Raw genomic sequence first — 20,061 nt, 5'->3', positions numbered from 1 at the left:
TGTATACCTTAAAGGATAACTGAACCCTAAAATCAAATATGTGTAGAAATGAAATATTTTATATATTGAACTTACTGCTCCAGTTAAAGGTTTAGCATCTCTATAACAGTAATGATCCAGGCCTTTAAAGTTGTTACAGCAGCTTCCCATCTTGGATTTTGTTAGAAGTGTCTATATAGTGTATATAGTATAAGCTCAGTAAGTGACAGCAGCACAGAGCATGTGCAGGGAATCAGCAGAAAAGAAGATGGGGGGCTACTTGGGCATCTTTGGGGGCACAGATCTTCCCTGCTAAAGGGCTGTGGGTGCCTTGGGCTGGTACAGAAGCACAAAATATTATGTACATTTCTAGGCTACTTCTTTAGTTAGGCTTTAGTTCTTCTTTAAGCCTTCTCTTCTGGCCACATCCTGGAGGGAAAAATCTACAAACCCAAGCTGGTCTGATTGCTATATTATTCAAAACCATGGAAACCGATTTTATAGGATGTCGTAGGTGTAACATTTCTCCCAATACTTGAATTTGAGAAAGAGGGACAATCTGGACCAAAACAAACTGCCCCACTCACACCCTGATCTGCCCTATTTCGGACCCTTTTTGGGTGCACAGACTTTGAAACTGTCCCATGGAAATGGCGACCATAGAAAGGAAGACTGTACCCTTTACTTATCCACGGCCTCTGGAACACAAGCACGCACAGAAATAGACAAAAGATTGTAATTTTTTTCTCTTGCTTAATGAACTGCATTTTAAATGCCATAATAATGAATGATTAGGGTACATTAATCTCAGCGGAGATAACTACACGCTAACAATGATTTCCTGTTCCAAATAAGACACAAATTGGCGAGATTATTGTTGCACCCTGGCAGTGAAGTTACCCGCTGTTCCGTGTATACATTTATCGGCGTTGTAAGAGCATTATCACTTTATAAGTAAGGGGCCGCTGTGCTGTTAAAGACCTTTTACTTGATTCTTAAATAGCACAACTCCTTTCAATATGTCTCCCAATATTACGAGCCCGATTGCATCTTTCTATTTTTTTCATTTTCTTTTAGTGCAGTGGCTGGTTCAGCAGGTTGCTGATTGGAGCCCTTGACCCCTGTAGAGTGCATTAAGGAGTGGCTTTCTATAGCCAAAGCTATTACACTTTCTTCAGTTCTGTAGTACTGAAAATTCTGAACTCTTTTGAAAATTTCCATCAAAGCTGGAAACAAATCACAGTCTGATATTACACGTTATTATCGGACCCCTAATCCGGAAACCCATTATTCAGAAAGTTCCGAATTACGGAAAGGCCATCTCCCATAGACTCCATTTTAATCAAATAATTAACATTTTTAAAAATGATTTCCTTTTTCTCTGTAATAATAAAACAATACCTTGTACTTGATCCCAACTAAGATCCTTATTGGGGGCAAAACAATCCTATTGGGTTAATTACTGTTTAAATAATGTTTTTAGCAGACTTTAGGTAGAAGATCTGAATTACGGAAAGACTCCTTATCCGGGAAACCCCAGGTCCCGAACATTCTGGATAATGGGTTCCATACCTGTATATATATTTTTGTATCAGATTTTAGGGTCCCATTCTGTGTTATCCACGCCACTTATTGGTTTACCCCCATCTTTTGGGTTACGTCACTTACCTGCTTACCTCCACCTCTTGGGTGGACGTCACGCTGCTGTAATTTTCCCGCCATACACCAAATTTAAGGGTTAATAGCATTATGTGTGTGTAACTTTGAGAAAGGCTGTAGCCACAGCCGAAACATCAGTTTTGTTTTTTCAAATAACAAATCCTTTTTTGCACTTATAAAAATGTTATATATATATATATATATATATATATATATATATATATATATATATATATATATATATATATAAAGGATCTAAGAGATAGGCACTCACGAAAAAGGAAAATCTCCTGCCTGGGTACAGTCCAAATATTAATACAAAAATATTCAAAACAAACGGACCGCTGCTCACAGGACTTATAAACATAAAAATATTTATTGCAGCAAAATAACAAAGACTGACGTTTCGGCTGGATAACCAGCCTTTCTCAAAGTTACAAAACATACTGTGGGACAGACCTAAAAACAAGAATTGGCGGGAACGCACCTCAGTGACGTAGGTGTGTGACGTAAGTGCACTGTATATTTCAACAAAAACGTGAATAAAGTTTATATCCGAAACTACACAGAGATAAGTACAAAACTAATATTAAAAGTGTCCAACATTAATCGCCTGCTGTGAAACCAGTGTACATCAATACATAATGAGACATACCCCCCAGCGATTGGGCCATAAGACAATAATGTCGCTTCGAGGTTGTTAGGGCCGACGTTCATGGCAACCGCACAATTGTGATAACATCTCCCAGAGACACAACAAAAAACAGTTTTAAGAGGTGTACAGAAAGAGTATAACCAGGATGGAGAGTGTGCAAAAATAAAGGAACAGAGTGTGTGTAGAAAGAGAAACAAAAAGAGTGTCGCCACATTTAGCTTACTCACCCGAGCATACTTAGTTGTAGTCGGTAATGTGCTTGACATCGTGGTGCGGGTATTATTAGCAAGCCCGTAAAGGTAGAGATTGGAGAGCCAAGAAGAGGGGGAATACGTATGGCATAGCCCCGTATGCTACTTGTGCCTCGGCGGACCGGCAGCGGGGGGTCCGAGTGGCGGTAAGGTGCCCTACCGCTCCAAACATCACTTGTGCCTCCTAGTTCATAGAGTCACGTCGTGCTAGAGAGCCACCAATACCTTTTTGAAGGGGTGCCCGCGGTGCATAACCGTTGCGTTTCTGTGGAGACCCATCATCGTCGAGCAGATACACGGCCACCGTATAGGGGCACATGTGACTATCCCAACCATCCTGATAGGGTCAACGAAATTATAGGCACCCAAATCGGCAAGTCGGTCTGGTAAAGGGAAGAACATAATCCTCTGTATAGGGGGCTCATGTCAACCTTAATTCAGATCACTTCCATAGGTAAATTCCAATAATAAAGATATTAAACCCCTGGGGGGGATCTTGGCAAGTATAAATAGGCAAAATTAATAAGAGTCCAAATATATATAGGAATCAATATGTCAAGAATACACCAAGTTTACGGGTGCTAGAGCACATAGTCAGGAAGCGCAGCCGTATCTTATGGGTAAGCAAATGTGGGGAGAGATAACTATCAAAGCAGAGCCCAGAACCAAAGAGAGAAGGGATTGACAGGAAATAAAGCTAAACGATACATAGTCATAAAAGTATCATTTGAGTGGAAACATGTAGCAAATCGTTCAGGTCTTGACGTGTAGTAAAAGATACAATGAGCTGTCACAAAGCCAGTTACTACTGGCCCTGGGAGAGCACAGAGAAGGAGCAGTGGATACACGGAACAGTAGACTGTAAATTCAGACCATTAAATCGGAAAGGTACAATGAAATCAAAACTTGTATACATATACTGCATAACCTCATATATATATACTGTTACCCCTAGAAGGTATTATTGAACAGTCTTCCAGGGACTTCAATGACTTCAATCAAATCAATTCACTATGTCCATTGTTATTAAGCAGAAGGATCACCAACCTATGTATAGCTTAATATATCAGCTATTACCTGCATTGTTGAGGCAAAAATTTTTTTTATGGTAAATAGAAAGGAGAATAAGAGACAAGTTCATTCAGTCCCATAGGGTTCAGAGTGTTCAGTCTATGAATCCAACGTAGCTCCAGTTGTAGAAGAGCCTTTTCCCTATTCCCACCGCGTGTCAGTGGTGGGACATGGTCAATGATCATACTTCGGAGACTGGCTAGTGAATGTTGGTGTGTCAAAAAATGAAGAGCCAGTGGAGTATCAGCTTTTCCATTGTCCAGGGCCAGACGTATTGCAGACCTATGATTGGCCATTCTGTCTCTAAACGTGGTGATCGTTTTACCCACATACATAAGTCCACAGGGGCATTTAATGAAATAAATAATAAACTTGGAAGTACATGTGAGTCTATGTTTGATAAGAATGGCCTTGCCTGTGTGAGGGTGATTAAAGCTAGAGCCAGACATGAGATTACCACATGTGGTACATGAGGGGCACTTGTAGCAGCCAAGTTTCGTTGGGTTGAGCCACGTAGTAGCTTTTTCTGTGTGGTAGCAATGTACGGGGTCAGTTTTTACAAGTAGATCACGTAAATTTCTGCCCCGTTTGTAAGCAATGCGTGGGGTAGCTCTAAAGATCGGCGGAAGAGTTTTATCTTTGGCGAGGACTGACCAGTGGTTGAAAATAGATTGTACAAACGGCCGTTTGTCTGGTGTGTAGGTGGTGAGGAAGGTCATTTTGTCATCTCCACTATCCTTAGCGTGGCGGGTGTTGCATTGTAGAAGCGATCTTTGATTTAAACGGAGCACTTTTTCTTTGCACATCACTAGATCCTGTAGTCTGTAACCTCTGTCACAAAATCTTGTTATTAGTTCATCCAGTTGTTGTAGGAGAAGCGTAGGGTCTGAGTTGTTTCGAACCAGCCGGACCATCTGTGAGTATGGGATACCTTTCAGTAAGTGTGGAGGGTGGCATGAGGAATGATGTAGAAGTGTGTTGCGGTCCGTTGGTTTCCTATAGGTAGTAGAATGCAGTGTATTGTCTTTTATGCTGATAGATAGGTCCAGGAAAGGGATAGTTGAAGGATGTGTCTCTGCAGTAAATCTAATTGTCGAGGGTAATAGGTTGAGTGTTTCCACCATCTCTTTAAACTGTGTGGTAGTACCTGTCCATATCAAAAACAAATCGTCTATATAGCGAAAAAATTGAAAAATATATTTACCAAAACGTGGTAATATAAAAGTTTGCTCATAGTGAGTCATATATAGGTTGGCAAAGGCAGGGGCAACGTTCGAGCCCATGCTGGTGCCACTTAGTTGAAGATAGTATGACTTCTCAAATTTAAAGTAGTTTAAGTTAAGGCAGAAGCGAAGTAACTGTATCAAAAATTCAGTTGGCGGTCTGGCAGGATCAGGATACTGTATGAGAAAATCCTTTACCACCCCTATGCCCTCTTCCGTGGGAATAACAGTATATAGAGAGGACACATCCATTGTGGCTAGTATGGCATTGGGGGGTAGAGGTACTGCTTGAAAAATTTTTTGCAAAAAATCCCCAGAGTCTTTAATGTAGCTTGGTGACTTGTGTACCAACGGCTGAAGATAGTGGTCAACGAAAATGGCCAGAGGTTGTAGAACGGAACCCCGTGCACTGACAATAGGCCGCCCAGGAGGAGAAGACAAATCCTTATGTATTTTGGGTCTTACGGCCCAATCGCTGGGGGGTATGTCTCATTATGTATTGATGTACACTGGTTTCACAGCAGGCGATTAATGTTGGACACTTTTAATATTAGTTTTGTACTTATCTCTGTGTAGTTTCGGATATAAACTTTATTCACGTTTTTGTTGAAATATACAGTGCACTTACGTCACACACCTACGTCACTGAGGTGCGTTCCCGCCAATTCTTGTTTTTAGGTCTGTCCCACAGTATGTTTTGTAACTTTGAGAAAGGCTGGTTATCCAGCCGAAACGTCAGTCTTTGTTATTTTGCTGCAATAAATATTTTTATGTTTATAAGTCCTGTGAGCAGCGGTCCGTTTGTTTTGAATATATTTGTATATATATATATATATATATATATATATATTATACATTGGTACCAGTGACAGCTAAGGTAACCACATGGCTTGTATTTGACCAGCCCAGCCAGTAAATATCCAGCTAGGGCAGGGCTGGAATTACAAATTTACTGGCAATTACACTAATACCCTCCCTTCCCTGAACCTTTGTGCTGCTGCATTCCCCTATAAAGGACAGTCCCGCTTATGCCCCACCCATTTTTCCCACCTGGTTTGTCCATTTTCCTGCCCCATCTGCCCAATTCCCTGTGCCCATGTGACTTTACCTCCTATTCCCTTACCCAAAACTAAATCACAAAAAAGGTGGCATTTTTGTGCTGATTTCTGACCCGTGTACCTGCACTCAGGTGGAAGCTGTACCTTTCAGTGCAGGTACACGGAGCTGCATATGGGAGCGCATCTGCTTTTCTCAGCATGAAGAAACAATGTAGGCTGAGAGAGGCGCACCAAATGCTCTGTGTGCACAGGGACAGCTTGACTGTCATTTAGGGTAAAATATGGATTGAAAGCCTATTTTCCACCCTAGATTTTCATGAAACTATGGCTGAATGTCTGAATGATGTGCAAAGCCTCCTGCCCCTCATGAATACAGCACTGCCAAATGCAGACAGCAATGTATTCATGGGGGCAGCTGCAGGTCTCAGTGGCCTGAAACAGAGAGCCAAGGCCTGTGGAAATTAATTTAGCATGAAGGCATGGTGAAAAGTGCAAAAAATGGCAGATTGCACCCTACTTTATAACTTGTAGATGGCCCCTTGTGTGTTTGAAGTGCCACCATATGAGAATTGGGACGGACAAATAGATTAAGGGAAGCTTTCACTTCAATTCCTACGCGTCGTTAAACCTGTTGCACTACAAATGATCATTTGTTTGTCATCATTAATATATTACTGTAGGGACAAAATTACTCACTGCTAAAATACTTGGGCTACGCTGGAGTTTGTTGTATGGGCTGTATTTGGGCTTCATGGGTTTCCCCGCTACTCGGTCCTTATGTCGTCTGCTGGAGATATGCTAAAAGGTGAAAAGAAAGAATGAATTCATTAACTTGTCCATAGAACTAGAGATCAGAGAGGACAAATACATGGCAAAATAATTGAATATTCTGATTTTACACGGAAATAAAAAGTTCCGTCCTTTACATTACCTGCTTTAATTGTATTTCTGAGTTGACATGTACATCGCAGATTTCACAATGGAAGGTTTTGTTCTGTAATCCTGACCCTTTGCTACCATTCTGAAGCTTTAGTCGAGATCCAGACCTTGGGTAAGACTTGATGGGGCCAGCTCCATTCCGTGCCTCAAGCATTGTCTTGTGTTTAGAGCCTATGTACGACACAACATAGCGGTAAGTACCAACCATATTTAATCAACAGATTAGAGCTAATTCAACATACGCCACCTACAAGAGTGTTGCACAACCAGCTGTGTGTATCTGTCAGTAAATATTTTACACAAATACTGTGGGGCTAACCCAGTTCAGAAGAGAGGTGATCAAGTCATTAATAAATGTGATTTGTTTGCAGTGCACAAATTTTATTAAAAAAGGGCCAATTCTCTAATCGGTCTCTAAAAAGACAGATACATAGGTCTCTGATTTATGCAGTGATTTGCTATTCTGGACTGTGGATGGACATGTCACTGTTATTTTGAAGAACGGGCACTCAGTAAGCAAATCTTCAGGCAGAATTCTTGATTAAAAAGTAACCTTATTGGAGTACAGCCTTATGCGTTTTTACGCATATGTGATTAAGTGTCTGTAAACACAAAATGCGTAAGGCAGTACTCCAATAAATTTATGTTTTAGTAAAAAATCTGCCTGAGGATTTTCTCAGTGAGTGCCTGTTCTTCAGAAAAATGGTGATATCCGCTCCCCTAGCTGAAAGCACAAGGCGGTGCCCCGGAGCCTCTTTCTCTGTGTGGTGAGTTGTTGGACATATTTTATAATCTTGTAAATAGACATGGCATGATAGTAATACATTCCATGTTTCAGTTCATGGCAACCAACTCCCAAATGATTCGTGGGTCAGACTGTGAATTGATTCATTATTAATAGCAAATGAATGAAGTGCCTACATTTTCGCTGAGACTAAAGGGCTAAGGACTGCTCAATCCCTGGCCATTATTTCCTTAACTCAACTATTATATTATCAGTCTAAAATGTAATCGTATTTATGCAAATATATGTATGCCCATATGCTGAAGGAAATCTGTACTCATGGGTCTTATCTTGGTCAAAAACATGAACTCAATGCAAAGCCAACATCAACATTTTTCTTGAGCACCCTTCACACATGGGCATCTCAGTATCAAGGCTGTGCCTGGGGGCAGTTCTTTTATACACATCTGCCCATTCTTTCTGATATTTACAGTATATATAACCCTAACCCGACTTTAAAAGAATAAGCCTACATCACATGCTTATATGACTATTACATTTTGGGTTTCGGCTAATAATTTTTTAAATACAAAACTAAAAGGCTTACGTAGGCCTGTATGGTGCCCCAACGCCCTAGAGCCTCTCATACACCGTTATGCACTCTTTGGCAATCATTATGCATTCCTTAATTTATATATTTCTATTTGTGTATGCAGCACTGTCATTTCGCAATACATTAGTAGTGGGGAAGAAACAATATATAAATGAAACTGTTACAAGACTATGGGGCAGGCTTATCAAAGAAATTAGAGCTCACCTCACTAAAATTTCATTCTGGAAAAAAATGACAGTCGTGCAGAAAATTGCACTTTGCTCACTGCATTTGTGGTCATGAATTATATATTAATTATAGGTTATGTTGTCTGATACCCAATGGACAAAGAAGCAAATGTCACAGTTCTCTAGAAGACTCTACCCTTACTATTAACTGGTCATATAACAAGGACGGTGTTATAGTACAGGTATTAGACCTGTTACCGAGAATGCTTGGGACCTGGTGTCTTTTGGATAAGTGATCTTTCTGTAATTTAGATCTCTATACCTCAGGTCTGTGAAAAAAAAATCATTTAAACATTATATAAAACCTAAGGATTCCAATAAGGATTCATTATAAGGTAGTGTTTTACTATTACAGAGAAAAAGGAAATCATTTTTAAAATTTTGAATCATTTGATTAAAATGGAGTCTATTTGGAACCTTCAGGACAACAGGTTTCTGGATAACAGATCCCTGCACCTGTATAATATTTAGCAGCACCGGGTCAAGACGGCCGGGCACCCTGCCCCCCTCTCCTCCGTGGGTTAGTACTGGGCGCGCACTTATGAACGCACACGGGGTTACTGGACCGCTGGAGGGGGATGATGCAGTGGGGGGGGGAAGGCATGGAACTAGGGGTAAGTGAAAGGAGTGCCCCCACCGTTGCGCCCTAGACAGGTGCCTCTTCTACCTACCCCTAGTTCCAACCCTGGTATTTATGTTGGTTTCTTTTGCTTGCCTGCCTTAAAAAGTCTAATAGATCTTCTGTTAATCTTTATTGTTAGCACAGTAAATGCTATGAATCCCTAAAATAATGCCTTAAAGGACCCCTAGTGACACCCTAGGAGGGAGACAGGTGGGCTGTGAGGGTTGAACGATAAAAACATAAAAAGATCCCCCAAATATTTTTTTACTGTGCACTGATATCTCTGCTGACTGCACTTAGTCAAATGGAAATTCCTCTCATCCTGTGATTATTAAAGGTGTTGTGTGTTAGCAGCAATTAAATCAGATTAAACCAGCCGGAACAATGTTTGTAATAAAAGGTTTCACATTGAGCTGTTGCCAACAGATATTGTCACTTGTGTGTGTCCTTACTCTTCCACTAGCTTCAAAAACACTAGATTATAGAAAAGCAATGATAACAACAGCCGAAACGAGGTGCGCTCATTATTTCGGTTCATAGAACAATAACACACCTCTAATGTGATTTCTATCTTAAAGGTGACAAGTTTTCAGGTGGCATAACAGAGTAATTATGGGAAAAAAAATTGTGCTGTGGGCTGGATAAGATTAGATAAGATGTGCTCTCATCCTTCTTCTCTTAAGTCTTGTACACACAGGAAGAAATGAAAAGACTACTGAAATGTTAAGGGATGCGGCAAATCTCCGTTGTCGCGGGCGACTAATCTCCACGCAATGCCATCCCATCGGCTAGAATGTAAATCGCCGGTGGGATGGCATACGCGGCCCGCGATTTGCCTAAGTAGGCGACGTTTCCTCTCAAGGCAACTTCGGCAAATCGTGGCGCTGCATATGCCATCCCACCAGTGATTTACATTCTAGCCAGTATGATGGCATTGCGGGGAGATTAGTCGCCCGCGACAATGGAGATTTGTTGCAGTGCGACTCCCCATTTGTCACGGGCCTTAGAGCAATTATTTTGTTATTGTGGCGCACCCAATATCCCCATATAATTGGGGGCCACTCCCCTTGCCCTGTTCATTCACCAATTGTGTAGCCTCAACATTAATACTGGGGTTCTTGTGCCTCCAGGAATATGGAGGGATAATAAGGCCTCCTTCCAACCACCCTCCCCTCCCACTTCTGGAAAGTGGTGTGTAAAAGAGTCATAGTGGGTAGTGATAATGCCCCCATACCTGTTCTAGTAATCCTTGTCTACTTACTGCTTTTGGGGGCTGTATAAAAGGATTTGCTTTGCTTTTAAACAGCTGCCCAGTAAATTCCACTTGCTGAGTGGTTGCTAAGGGTTACTGCATCTAGGCAAACTTAATGCCTGTTATTACATAACCCCCTAAATGTATAGGCTTTCTTTTAGTTGGATGTAGATCAATTTATATATAATATATACCTGGGGATGAATCCAGTGACGGCATACACGGGCTGAGATTGTTGGGAGACACTAACCACCAGTTTAGCTATGACTACTCACTCTAGTAAACTCAACAACCAGATTTAGTTGGGTTGTTGGGAAGGTCTTGAGGAACAGATATGATTGCAATAAGAGGATGGCAGGCAATGTCTACTTTCTAAACCCAAGGAATTCCAAGCTGTGTAGGGCAGAAGTGGGTTACCTGTGTTGTGTGCGTCTAACTGGGACAAGGAGTTGACGGCAACTTTGCATAGTGAACAGTACAGTAGTTTCTTGGCTTTTTCTTCCTCTGATTCGGAATTAATGTTGGTAGTGCCATTTGTGCTCTTCACAAGTGTTGCTGGTATCACCGCAGTTAACGCTACTTCAGACTTGGCAATGAGCGACTTGATTTCTGCAATGCCGTGGCTCACCGAACTACACACTTTTTCCTCCTCACCTGGAAACCAAATCAATAATTAAAGTAAGTTTTATATACCCATAAAGTCTTTTGCATTCCAGCCAAGTGTAACTCCATATGTACTGTAATAAAACCCAATTATATACACTATTATAATACACAATACAAATCTACGTACCAGTGATTAAACTTATACTTGTATATGCATTTTCATGAATTTCCTTATCATCACAGGATGAGTTTAGAGGGGACATATACACCCAGCATTCCCTAGCATATTAACATGGGCTAATTCATGATTGAAGCTGTAGTTCAGGCTTCACTGAGGTGCATTCTAAAAGTCTCCATTTATAGGGGGTTAAGTACATTTTCCCCTGGTTAAGGTCTTATATAAAGATTACTGCTGTGCATTTGGCCCTCTTCTTGTAACACCACATACAAAGGGTCACTTATTAACACAGTGCAGCCTGCAAAGTGCCACTTTTAAACACCAATTGCTATGTTTTTGCCCAAAATGCATTTTCCAGCCTAAATGTGGCAGAATCAGGATTGCAGGCATGTGGCATTAAAACAGCATAAACACATGATTCATTTGGCACAAGCCTTCCGTGCCGTTATTATGGAACCTGCCGTGGGAACCATGGTTGCAGCAGCTCCAGGATTCCCCAGTGTCAATAGACGCACTTGTACATGGAGTCAATAGAAGAGGCAGCAGCACAGGTAAAATGGACCATTAGTGTAACTATACTGAAGTGCAAACAGCTTGTATGGAAGAAAGTGCCTAAATGGCTTCAATAAGCACAACATTTGTATCTGTTTCAGCTATGCCACTCTAGGGGGCACACAATTAAAGATACTAAGGTACGCATGAGCACACTTCTTATGCACCCCCAAGCTTGCAGCTCTTTGTGCCGGATAAAAAAACTAAAAGAACAGCGTCAGGGATACACCCCAGCCCTGTCCTTATCAGCTGCCCTAGAGCAGCAGTTGTAAGCACAGGGCTCCGATGCAGCATGAACCTTCTGCCACTCCTACACGCCTTATCCCAAGGTTGGACTAGGCCGGCAGAACACAGGGAAAAAACCCAAGCAGAGCTTTCTTAACATATAAACAGCACATAGCAAAGCATTTTGATGGCAGAAATCTGTTCCAAAACAACCCCCCTCCCCATTAGAAAGAGAATTTAACTTTACCTCCCTGCTGCTGTACTTAGAATTCAGAACCAATATGTCGTATGTATTATGATTATATAATGCAGTGCTTCAGTAATAACAGCAAAGCAAAAACATATTTATTATGTTGTGTGAGGTTAAATGGATTTGTGATTCCAGCAGAGCTCAGTGTGAATAGACCATGGATTTTCCATTGGCAAAACCAGTTCCGTAACACAAACCTCGTCAGTAGAGTCGCGGCTTTAACAGCCCACATTAATAAATGCGAGTTAGTAACCGAAAATGAGATGTTAGTAAATATTCAATGTATGCAAATGGAAAAATCATTACATAAAATCATTTAACTGCATGGGTAGAAAGAACAGATCTTTGGGGTTCTGTATAGAACTCTATTGATGTGAAGACGTTGAAACCTTTATAAGTACAAATGTAGAAATGGAACTGGAAAGAAAAGCAGTTTATTATTTTCTTTAATACAATGTCCCTTAAATGGAAAATGTACATTTCCTATACATATTCTTCTATTTATTCTCCCTTAGCCAGGTAATTACACATCAGGCAGCAGCCTACTGTATGCACAATGCATTCATTCGCTACACACCGGATACATACAGCACACGGGAATAATAGCTGCCATGCTGGCTTCTTTGGCATTTTCTATAGAAAGGCATAGCGACATCCATGTGTGAGCTGTGGGGATATTGTTTATGGAGAACACAACAGCACAGTCAATATGGCAGCTCTCACTCATAGAAATGAGAGAGAAAAGGTTTAATGAATGTTTCTGTTTTAATTGTTTATGAAAAATCTCATGGAAAATGGAACATACAAGGGCTCAAGGTATTCTAAAAGGTACTTTTATACATGCCTTTTTGCCTGCTCTGATGTATTATGCACAAGTGTATGAACTGCTGCAAGGGGACATTTACTAACAATCCTATTTTTTTTTTATTCATGATTCATGATTTTAAGGTTCGCCCAGGCACGCCGATTAGGCCGAATCCGAATCCTACTGACAAAGACTGAATCCCAAACCGAACCCTGGATTCGGTGCATCTCTATGTAGAAGTCAATGGGAAATGTCCTAGGCAAATTGTAACAATCTATATTTCATTTGTGGTTTTAGAGGTTTTCATGTTTTTTTTTGTGTGTCCACAGAGATTTGTACGGAAAAGTAAAAACTTCTGTTCTTTTCATTTTTCTTCTGCATTTTAATATGTTCTGCTTTATCAAGCTGGAATGACTTGACATTCATTTAAGTGGAAATAAGTTTATTTGTGGTTTAAAGAAACCTACAAAACCACGAAAATCGGAATGTTGGTAAATCTGCCCCTTGGACCGCACTGTAATTTCAGGTAGGGTCGGAACTAGGGATAGGCAGAAGGGGACCATGCCTAGGGTGCAACACTGGGGGTTGTGCTAAGCATTCTTCGGAAGCATCACCTGCCCGGACCCCTGTCCACCCACCACGCTCTGATCATTTTACATCCCCTGCCAGTCGCGTCGCCAGTGTGCATCCACACGCTCATTACATTTGTGCACACACGTGTGCATGGGGGCACCTTGGGGACACGGTACTGGCTGGGATGCCCAGGACTGATTTCAAGGTTCCCTTAGTGGGTTGTGTCAATAGTCTCAACATATTTGCCCAAAGTGAACAGTACACTAACGCTGTTACTGACACTATACACCCAGGGACCACTCTCACAGTTTTTAGACAGCAATTACTGTAGGTGTGCCAGATGGTACAGAGGTGATATAGCCTTATGGTGGCAAGACAAAATAAGAATTTTCCCAGACAGGGCATTGTTACACTGGAAGAGCCTCTGGTACTGTGGCAGGGTTGTCCAAACATATCCATGCCAGAAGTGATTCCATTTGAACACAAATGCAGGGGAAAACAATGTGGTGCACAACCGGTGAGCCATTTACCAAATTAGTGCTAATTCCCATCCATATTGGTGCCTCGTGCGCCACTTGCAGTTAACCCAATGTTGGCAAATGAGTCCTACAGGGTATATATTCCCCTAAAACATAGTTACTACATTGTCTTTTTACAGCAAATAATTGTTTTTGGTTTCCATTGCGAATGTAACTTTCGCATTTTGCTCCTCAGCAGTTGTAAAATTACTAAATTAGGATCAATGATCATCAAGTCGAAAGCCCCACTGTGCCCCACAATTTAGGCCTGTGATGTTCTGGAGGAGGCCTGGCTGCTTTTCTTCTCGCTCACTGATATCATGCCCATTGATGGCATTTGTGTCTTTCTGATTGCGACTGGAGACAGGATGTTTCATTAGTAATCCTTCCAGGCTGACTGCTAACAGCTTGCTCGCCATGGGAAGCAGCACAAGTTAGTCAGCTAAACTGTGCGCTCGCAGTTACAATATGTCCAAGCGCTGAACTGCTCTGTCTGCAGACGGCAAACGCTGGCAAATACATGCTAATTCAAATGGACAAACATCTCGGCTTAGGGAGCCATTGTACCGGCTCGGTATCTGCAGAGACGGCAATGAATTCAGAGACTTCACATAATGGCTGACACAGCTACTTTTCTGTTTTTGTTAAAAGGGCCCTTCAGTAATAGGGAAAAAAATCTTCTATCTTGTGTTTATCCTTTCTATATATATATATAGGATAAGATATAAATCAAAGGTTGCTTCTTACTATATCCTTTTATATTTTCCACTAGAATTGCACTTTATGACAGATCATTGAAAATTGTTAAAAAAATTAAAGTTAGTTGTCCCCTGCTATAAAAAGTGTCATTTACATCCCCATTTATTTTGCTACTGCCCAAAGACATCACACCACACGCCCTAGAATGCTAGGCCACACCCCTTCTGACAGAATCACAACCCATGGGAGGTGATAAGAGATTATGGTCATCCTGGCAGTAAAACAAGGCTGCTTAGGCCAGGCTATAATGGCAAGCTGAGGCGCTATAGGGCAGATTTATGAAAGATGCAGTTTGGAGCCCTGCAGAGTTCCCTGTAGGAGGCCATACCTAACAAACACTAAGGGGCCTATTTATTATGTTGTCTAAAAACAGCGAGAAAATTCACCACACATTGCTAGGCTTCGCCGTGTAAAAACCGGCGTAAAAACTGCATAATTTTTTCACGAGTTTTTTCTTCCACCGGAGATAAGGGTCAATACAATAATAAATAGAAAGTACAGTTAAGGTGGCCATACAGAGCCCCATAATAGCTGCCAGTGGTCCAAGTTGGCAGCTTAACGGCCCGTATATGGGGCCCCGGGGCAAGGAGTGCATCAACCTCATGGTCTGTATCCCATCAATGCTATCTGATATTGCCCTCCCCAGGTGGACACATAGTGGAAAGATCCACTCGTTTAGAGACCTCCCAAATGAGAGGCTCTTTCAGTGTTTGGGCGCCTTTACATTCAAGAGATGAGCTGGGTTATCAGTGAGATATCTATACTTACCAACTAAAAGGCAGAAAATAATGAAGATTTACAAAGGCTTAGCCTCCCCAAAGAGAGACCAACTGAATTACATTTATCTATAATGATATGTTCTGTAATGGAAAGCCTTCTGTCGGTTGTTTCCCCAAACACAATTTCTGCTCCGTTATACCGCAAAACTGCAGAGTTCAATCAGGAAACAGACATGACGAATTCTATAGTCATGGTCAGCATATGTTACAGACCATCTAAAACATAAGAAACCTTCAGGCAAAGACACAGAAGTATCTGTGGAGCCAGACAGAAAATGAGCTTTGCAAACTGGATGTTCTTATGCAAGAACTTGAACTTTTCTAAAGATTAGACAAGCCAACAGTTTATGCAGCCTCATTAAACCTAATTATAAAGAGTACAGATGACAAATTATCAAACATTTAAGAAGCTTAACATTTAAGTATCAGTGACTATAAAACAACATTTAAAATGAGCTTTCAGAAAGCATGTTTAATGAAGCCTGTTAAATCAGCCGGGCACAATTTAGCCTTTTAAATCAAACATTATAGAACATACATATTACCATTGCTTCTCTACCAGAGACACAGAAATCAGTCAGTCCTCCCAAAATTATTCAGTAACTATCCTTGTAAATGAATCCCATCAAGTAACAAGTGTAAAAGAAAAAATGAAAACCGATTGTGTTAAATAAATAAAGGTAAGGGAATTACTAAGGGAAAGTCTGGTATTTAGACTGATTAAACCAGAGGAGATAGAGTCCCAGTATAATAATTAATGATAATGTCAGGCAAATTGCAAAGGGAAGTTTGTAAAGGATCCTTATCTGTAAAGGATATTCCCTGTAGGGGTTAGAATAATACAGCCCCAGCATATACACCGTAATAATTACACACTGAATGGAAGAGGTTACTAAAAAGTTAAGATTAATATCAAACTATATGAGGAGATAGAGAAACTGACACATACAGTACATTATACTTCACTGCAATCAGGGGAGGGAGGGCAGGTGGGGATCAGGTCTGGGACAACGAGGCCCACCAGGTTTTTTTGCCGGCCCAGTCTGACAATGGGCAGAAACTCTGTTCCAATCCAATTCCAAAAAAACAAAAAGCTCAGATTCAATCCCTTTATTCGACTGTGTGACCTCCATTTAATTGGTTCTGTGTATATATCTATACACTTCTGCACTAATAATCTGAATTTACTTACTGTATGTACGGTACTCAGACAATAAGGAGGCCTCTTCCTGCCATTGTGCACTTCCTGTCCGCTTTTGAACACAATTTGACACAGAAAATGACACATGCAACGGAAAATTGCTTTTACCGACTGCTGAGAACCTGCATTTTCAATATTTTCTTTCAGTCTTGAAAGTTAATAGCTACCGGCGAGGGCTACAGTATTTTTCCTTTAAGAGATCTTGCATGGCCTCAATTACTTTTTCTTCAACTGGCGGTTGAAAGATTATATATTTTTCCACCTTTACAACACATACAATAAACATATCTTTAATCTTCCCTTACTTTTATGTGCTTTTGTAAAGTTGCTTGTTGGTCCCTGATTAAGCAGAACAGGCAATCACCAAAATAGGATGTGATTATTCCCCAGTAAAATAAATACTTGTCTCTGACATAACGGAGCAAAACCGCTTCTGCGTGTGGTTAGTGGCAACCAAAAGCTGTATGAAAACTCAATTCTTCTTTTCTATTTTACATTACGGATTCAAAGGAAATGCAATGAGTTGTAAAATTAGATTATGGCCCCTTGCATTATTTAAAAAGCTGAACGTGGCGACCCCTCCAGGGGTGCGGGTTTTGAACCGTGCCACGGGATTTAAATGGAACTCAGACGTGTGGTTTAGTCATCCAAATAGCATTTTGGTCCATTAAGGAGCAGCAGTGCTTGTTGTTGAAAACCCATTAGAAAAATCTTTTAGAGCCTGTGTTTCCTTAAGGCTCAATCTATTAAAATGTGACAAATGTGTCGCTTTAGCAAACACACATCAGAAGCCGAATTAAAGCAAAAAAATGAAACTCCTTTTGAGTTCTCTCAGTGACAGTTCTTACTGTTTTGTCTTAGAAGTGAATAGTTTTAACCCCCATGTTGAGGATTGAGGAGCCATGGTACACTCCAGTGAATCCGGTGGGTTATAGACATTTTATACATTATTTTGTCTTAAAAGTGATCTGTTTTAACCCCCATGTTGAGGATTAAGGAGACATGGTACACTCCAGTGAATCCGGTGGGTTATAGACATTTTATACATTATTTTGTCTTAAAATTGATCTGTTTTAACCCCCATGTTGAGGATTAAGGAGCCATGGTACACTCCAGTGAATCTGGTGGGTTATAGACATTTTATACATTATTTTGTCTTAGAAGTAAATAGTTTTCACCCCCATGTTGAGGATTGAGGGGCCATGGTACACTCCAGTGAATCCAGTGGGTTATAGACATTTTATACATTATTTTGTCTTAGAAGTGAATAGTTCTCACCCCCATGTTGAGGATTGAAGGGCCATGGTACACTCCAGTGAATCCGGTGGGTTATAGAAATTTTATACATTATTTTGTCTCATTAGTGATCTGTTTTAACCCCCATGTTGAGGATTAAGGGGCCATGGTACACTCCAGTGAATCCGGTGGGTTATAGACATTTTATACATTATTTTGTCTCAGTAGTGATCTGTTTTAACCCCCACGTTGAGAATTAAGGAGCCATGGTACACTCCAGTAAACTCAAATGGCTAATATGCATTTTATACTGTTTTGACTCAAAAGTTATCTGTTTTAACTCCCTTGAGGATTGAGGAGCCCTGGCAGACTGCAGTGGTGAATAATCATTTTATACATTATTTTGTCTCAGATGTGATCTGTTTTAATCCCCATGTTGTAGATTGAGGAGCCATGGTAGATTTTAGTAAACTCAAGTGGATTATATGCATTTAATACCTTGTTTTGTCTCAGAAGCGATTTGTTTTAACCCCCATGTTGAGGATTAAAGAGCCATTGTAGATTCCAGTGAATTAAAGTGGGTTATACACATGTCCTTATGTTCCAAAAAGCTGTTGATTTTGTTTGATTTCAGGGAAAAAAAACATGTTTGAAAAAAATATGTTTGTAAGGAGACTTGGGAAATAGCAGTCAAGATATATCCAAAGTGCAATGATAATGATGCTCGATAGTGCTGGTAATAGTATAGCTTAGTGTAGCTTAGTGGTGCCTCTGTGGCTCATAACAAGATTAAAGATATATGGATATAACTTTGTATCAGTCATAGCTCCATGAATATTTAGGTCTGGGATCCCCATTCTTTTTCACTTGTGAGACACACTCATTTGTACAAAGGGTTGGAGAGCCACACAAGCATGAAAAAGTTCTTTGGGGATGCCAAATAAGGACTGTGATTGGCTGTTTGGTAGCCCCATGTGGCCTGCTGGTCTGCAGGAGGCTCTGCTTGGAGTAAATCCATGTGTCTGGGCATCCAAAACTTGCCTCCAAACCAGAAATTTAAAAAAGGGCACCAACTTTGAGGCCACTGGGAGCAACATCAGAGAAGGGTGGACATGTTGCTCATGAGCCACTGGTTGGGGATCACTGATTTAGTCAAATACATGTTTGATTTCCAGTAATACCTATACACATATGCACAGTGTTGGTAAATAAGCCACACCAGTATTTTCTTATTTCCCACCTTCCCTCCCTTATTTTTATTTTTTTGCCCAATTCTCCACCCCGCCCTTTTTCCCCTTTTCCCTCTTTTCTTGCTCTCTTTTAGTGTTAAAAAATCAATTTGTGACTTTTATTACATAGCTTATTAACCAATGGCATTTTGTGGCAAAATACACAACATAAAGCAGTCATTAAAAACTCATTCGACCTATAAAGAAATATAGTTCTTGAAATTATGACTGCTGACAGATGTTCAATAAAAAAATAAATGCAACACATATTCCATGTATAAGAGCTCTTGAGCTAAACAGACACGGTATATTGTCTCTGGCACCTAGAAGCAAAACAGTTTCCAATTATGTTTAATAAAAACACATATGCTTTATCATGAAACATCCCCCGGGGAAGGTTATTGGGTTCAAGCTATATAGCCCTACATCATTCTCAGTGCAATTTGCCCACAGTTCCTTCATTATTATTGCTTGCCATTCTTCTGCTAGCAAGTGCACAATTTCTACAATACAGATATCAACTAGAGGTGCTGAATGGAACATTAGAATACAGTGTATATTTATTGTTATTATTCACTGGGTGTTAAAGCCATGGAATGATTGGCATCTTTTATAGAAAGTTATGGAAAAAAACTCGGGCTAAGAGTGGGCGTCGGCATAAGCACGCTGTTCCAACTGCCAATTAATTTGTTTACTTTAGCAAAATACTCAGTACAGTTTATCTGTAATAGGTTGGTTTTAGGGGGTGCAAGTGCAAGAGCACGCCCTTTAGTTGTCATCTAAGGAGCACTTGCACCAACCCCTCTACAGTGCGCTCTGCATTGAGTGCTGGATGCCCACACAGGTTTGGGCTTTAACACCTGATTCTAATCACAGT

The 20,061-nt window shown here is 40.6% G+C and overlaps 1 protein-coding gene across 6 annotated transcripts in view; it reads right to left on the bottom strand.

The window, feature by feature from the left end:
• znf385b (zinc finger protein 385B) overlaps nt 1-20,061 on the bottom strand; it is a 317,721-nt gene that overhangs the window by 1,813 nt on the left and 295,847 nt on the right. For all 6 annotated transcript variants that reach the window (XM_004917741.4, XM_018097602.2, XM_031893267.1 and 3 more), the window contains 3 exons: nt 10,691-10,927; nt 6,828-7,006; nt 6,593-6,694 (listed from right to left, as the gene is read on the bottom strand). In XM_004917741.4, coding sequence (XP_004917798.2) covers nt 6,593-6,694; nt 6,828-7,006; nt 10,691-10,927 — 518 coding nt within the window. The remainder of the gene's footprint in view (nt 1-6,592; nt 6,695-6,827; nt 7,007-10,690; nt 10,928-20,061) is intronic.

This window comes from Xenopus tropicalis, chromosome 9 (assembly GCF_000004195.4).
Source record: "Xenopus tropicalis strain Nigerian chromosome 9, UCB_Xtro_10.0, whole genome shotgun sequence".
Lineage (NCBI taxonomy): Eukaryota > Metazoa > Chordata > Amphibia > Anura > Pipidae > Xenopus > Xenopus tropicalis.
Note: the sequence above shows the minus strand (reverse complement) of the source record. Positions and strands in the feature narration are given on the sequence as shown.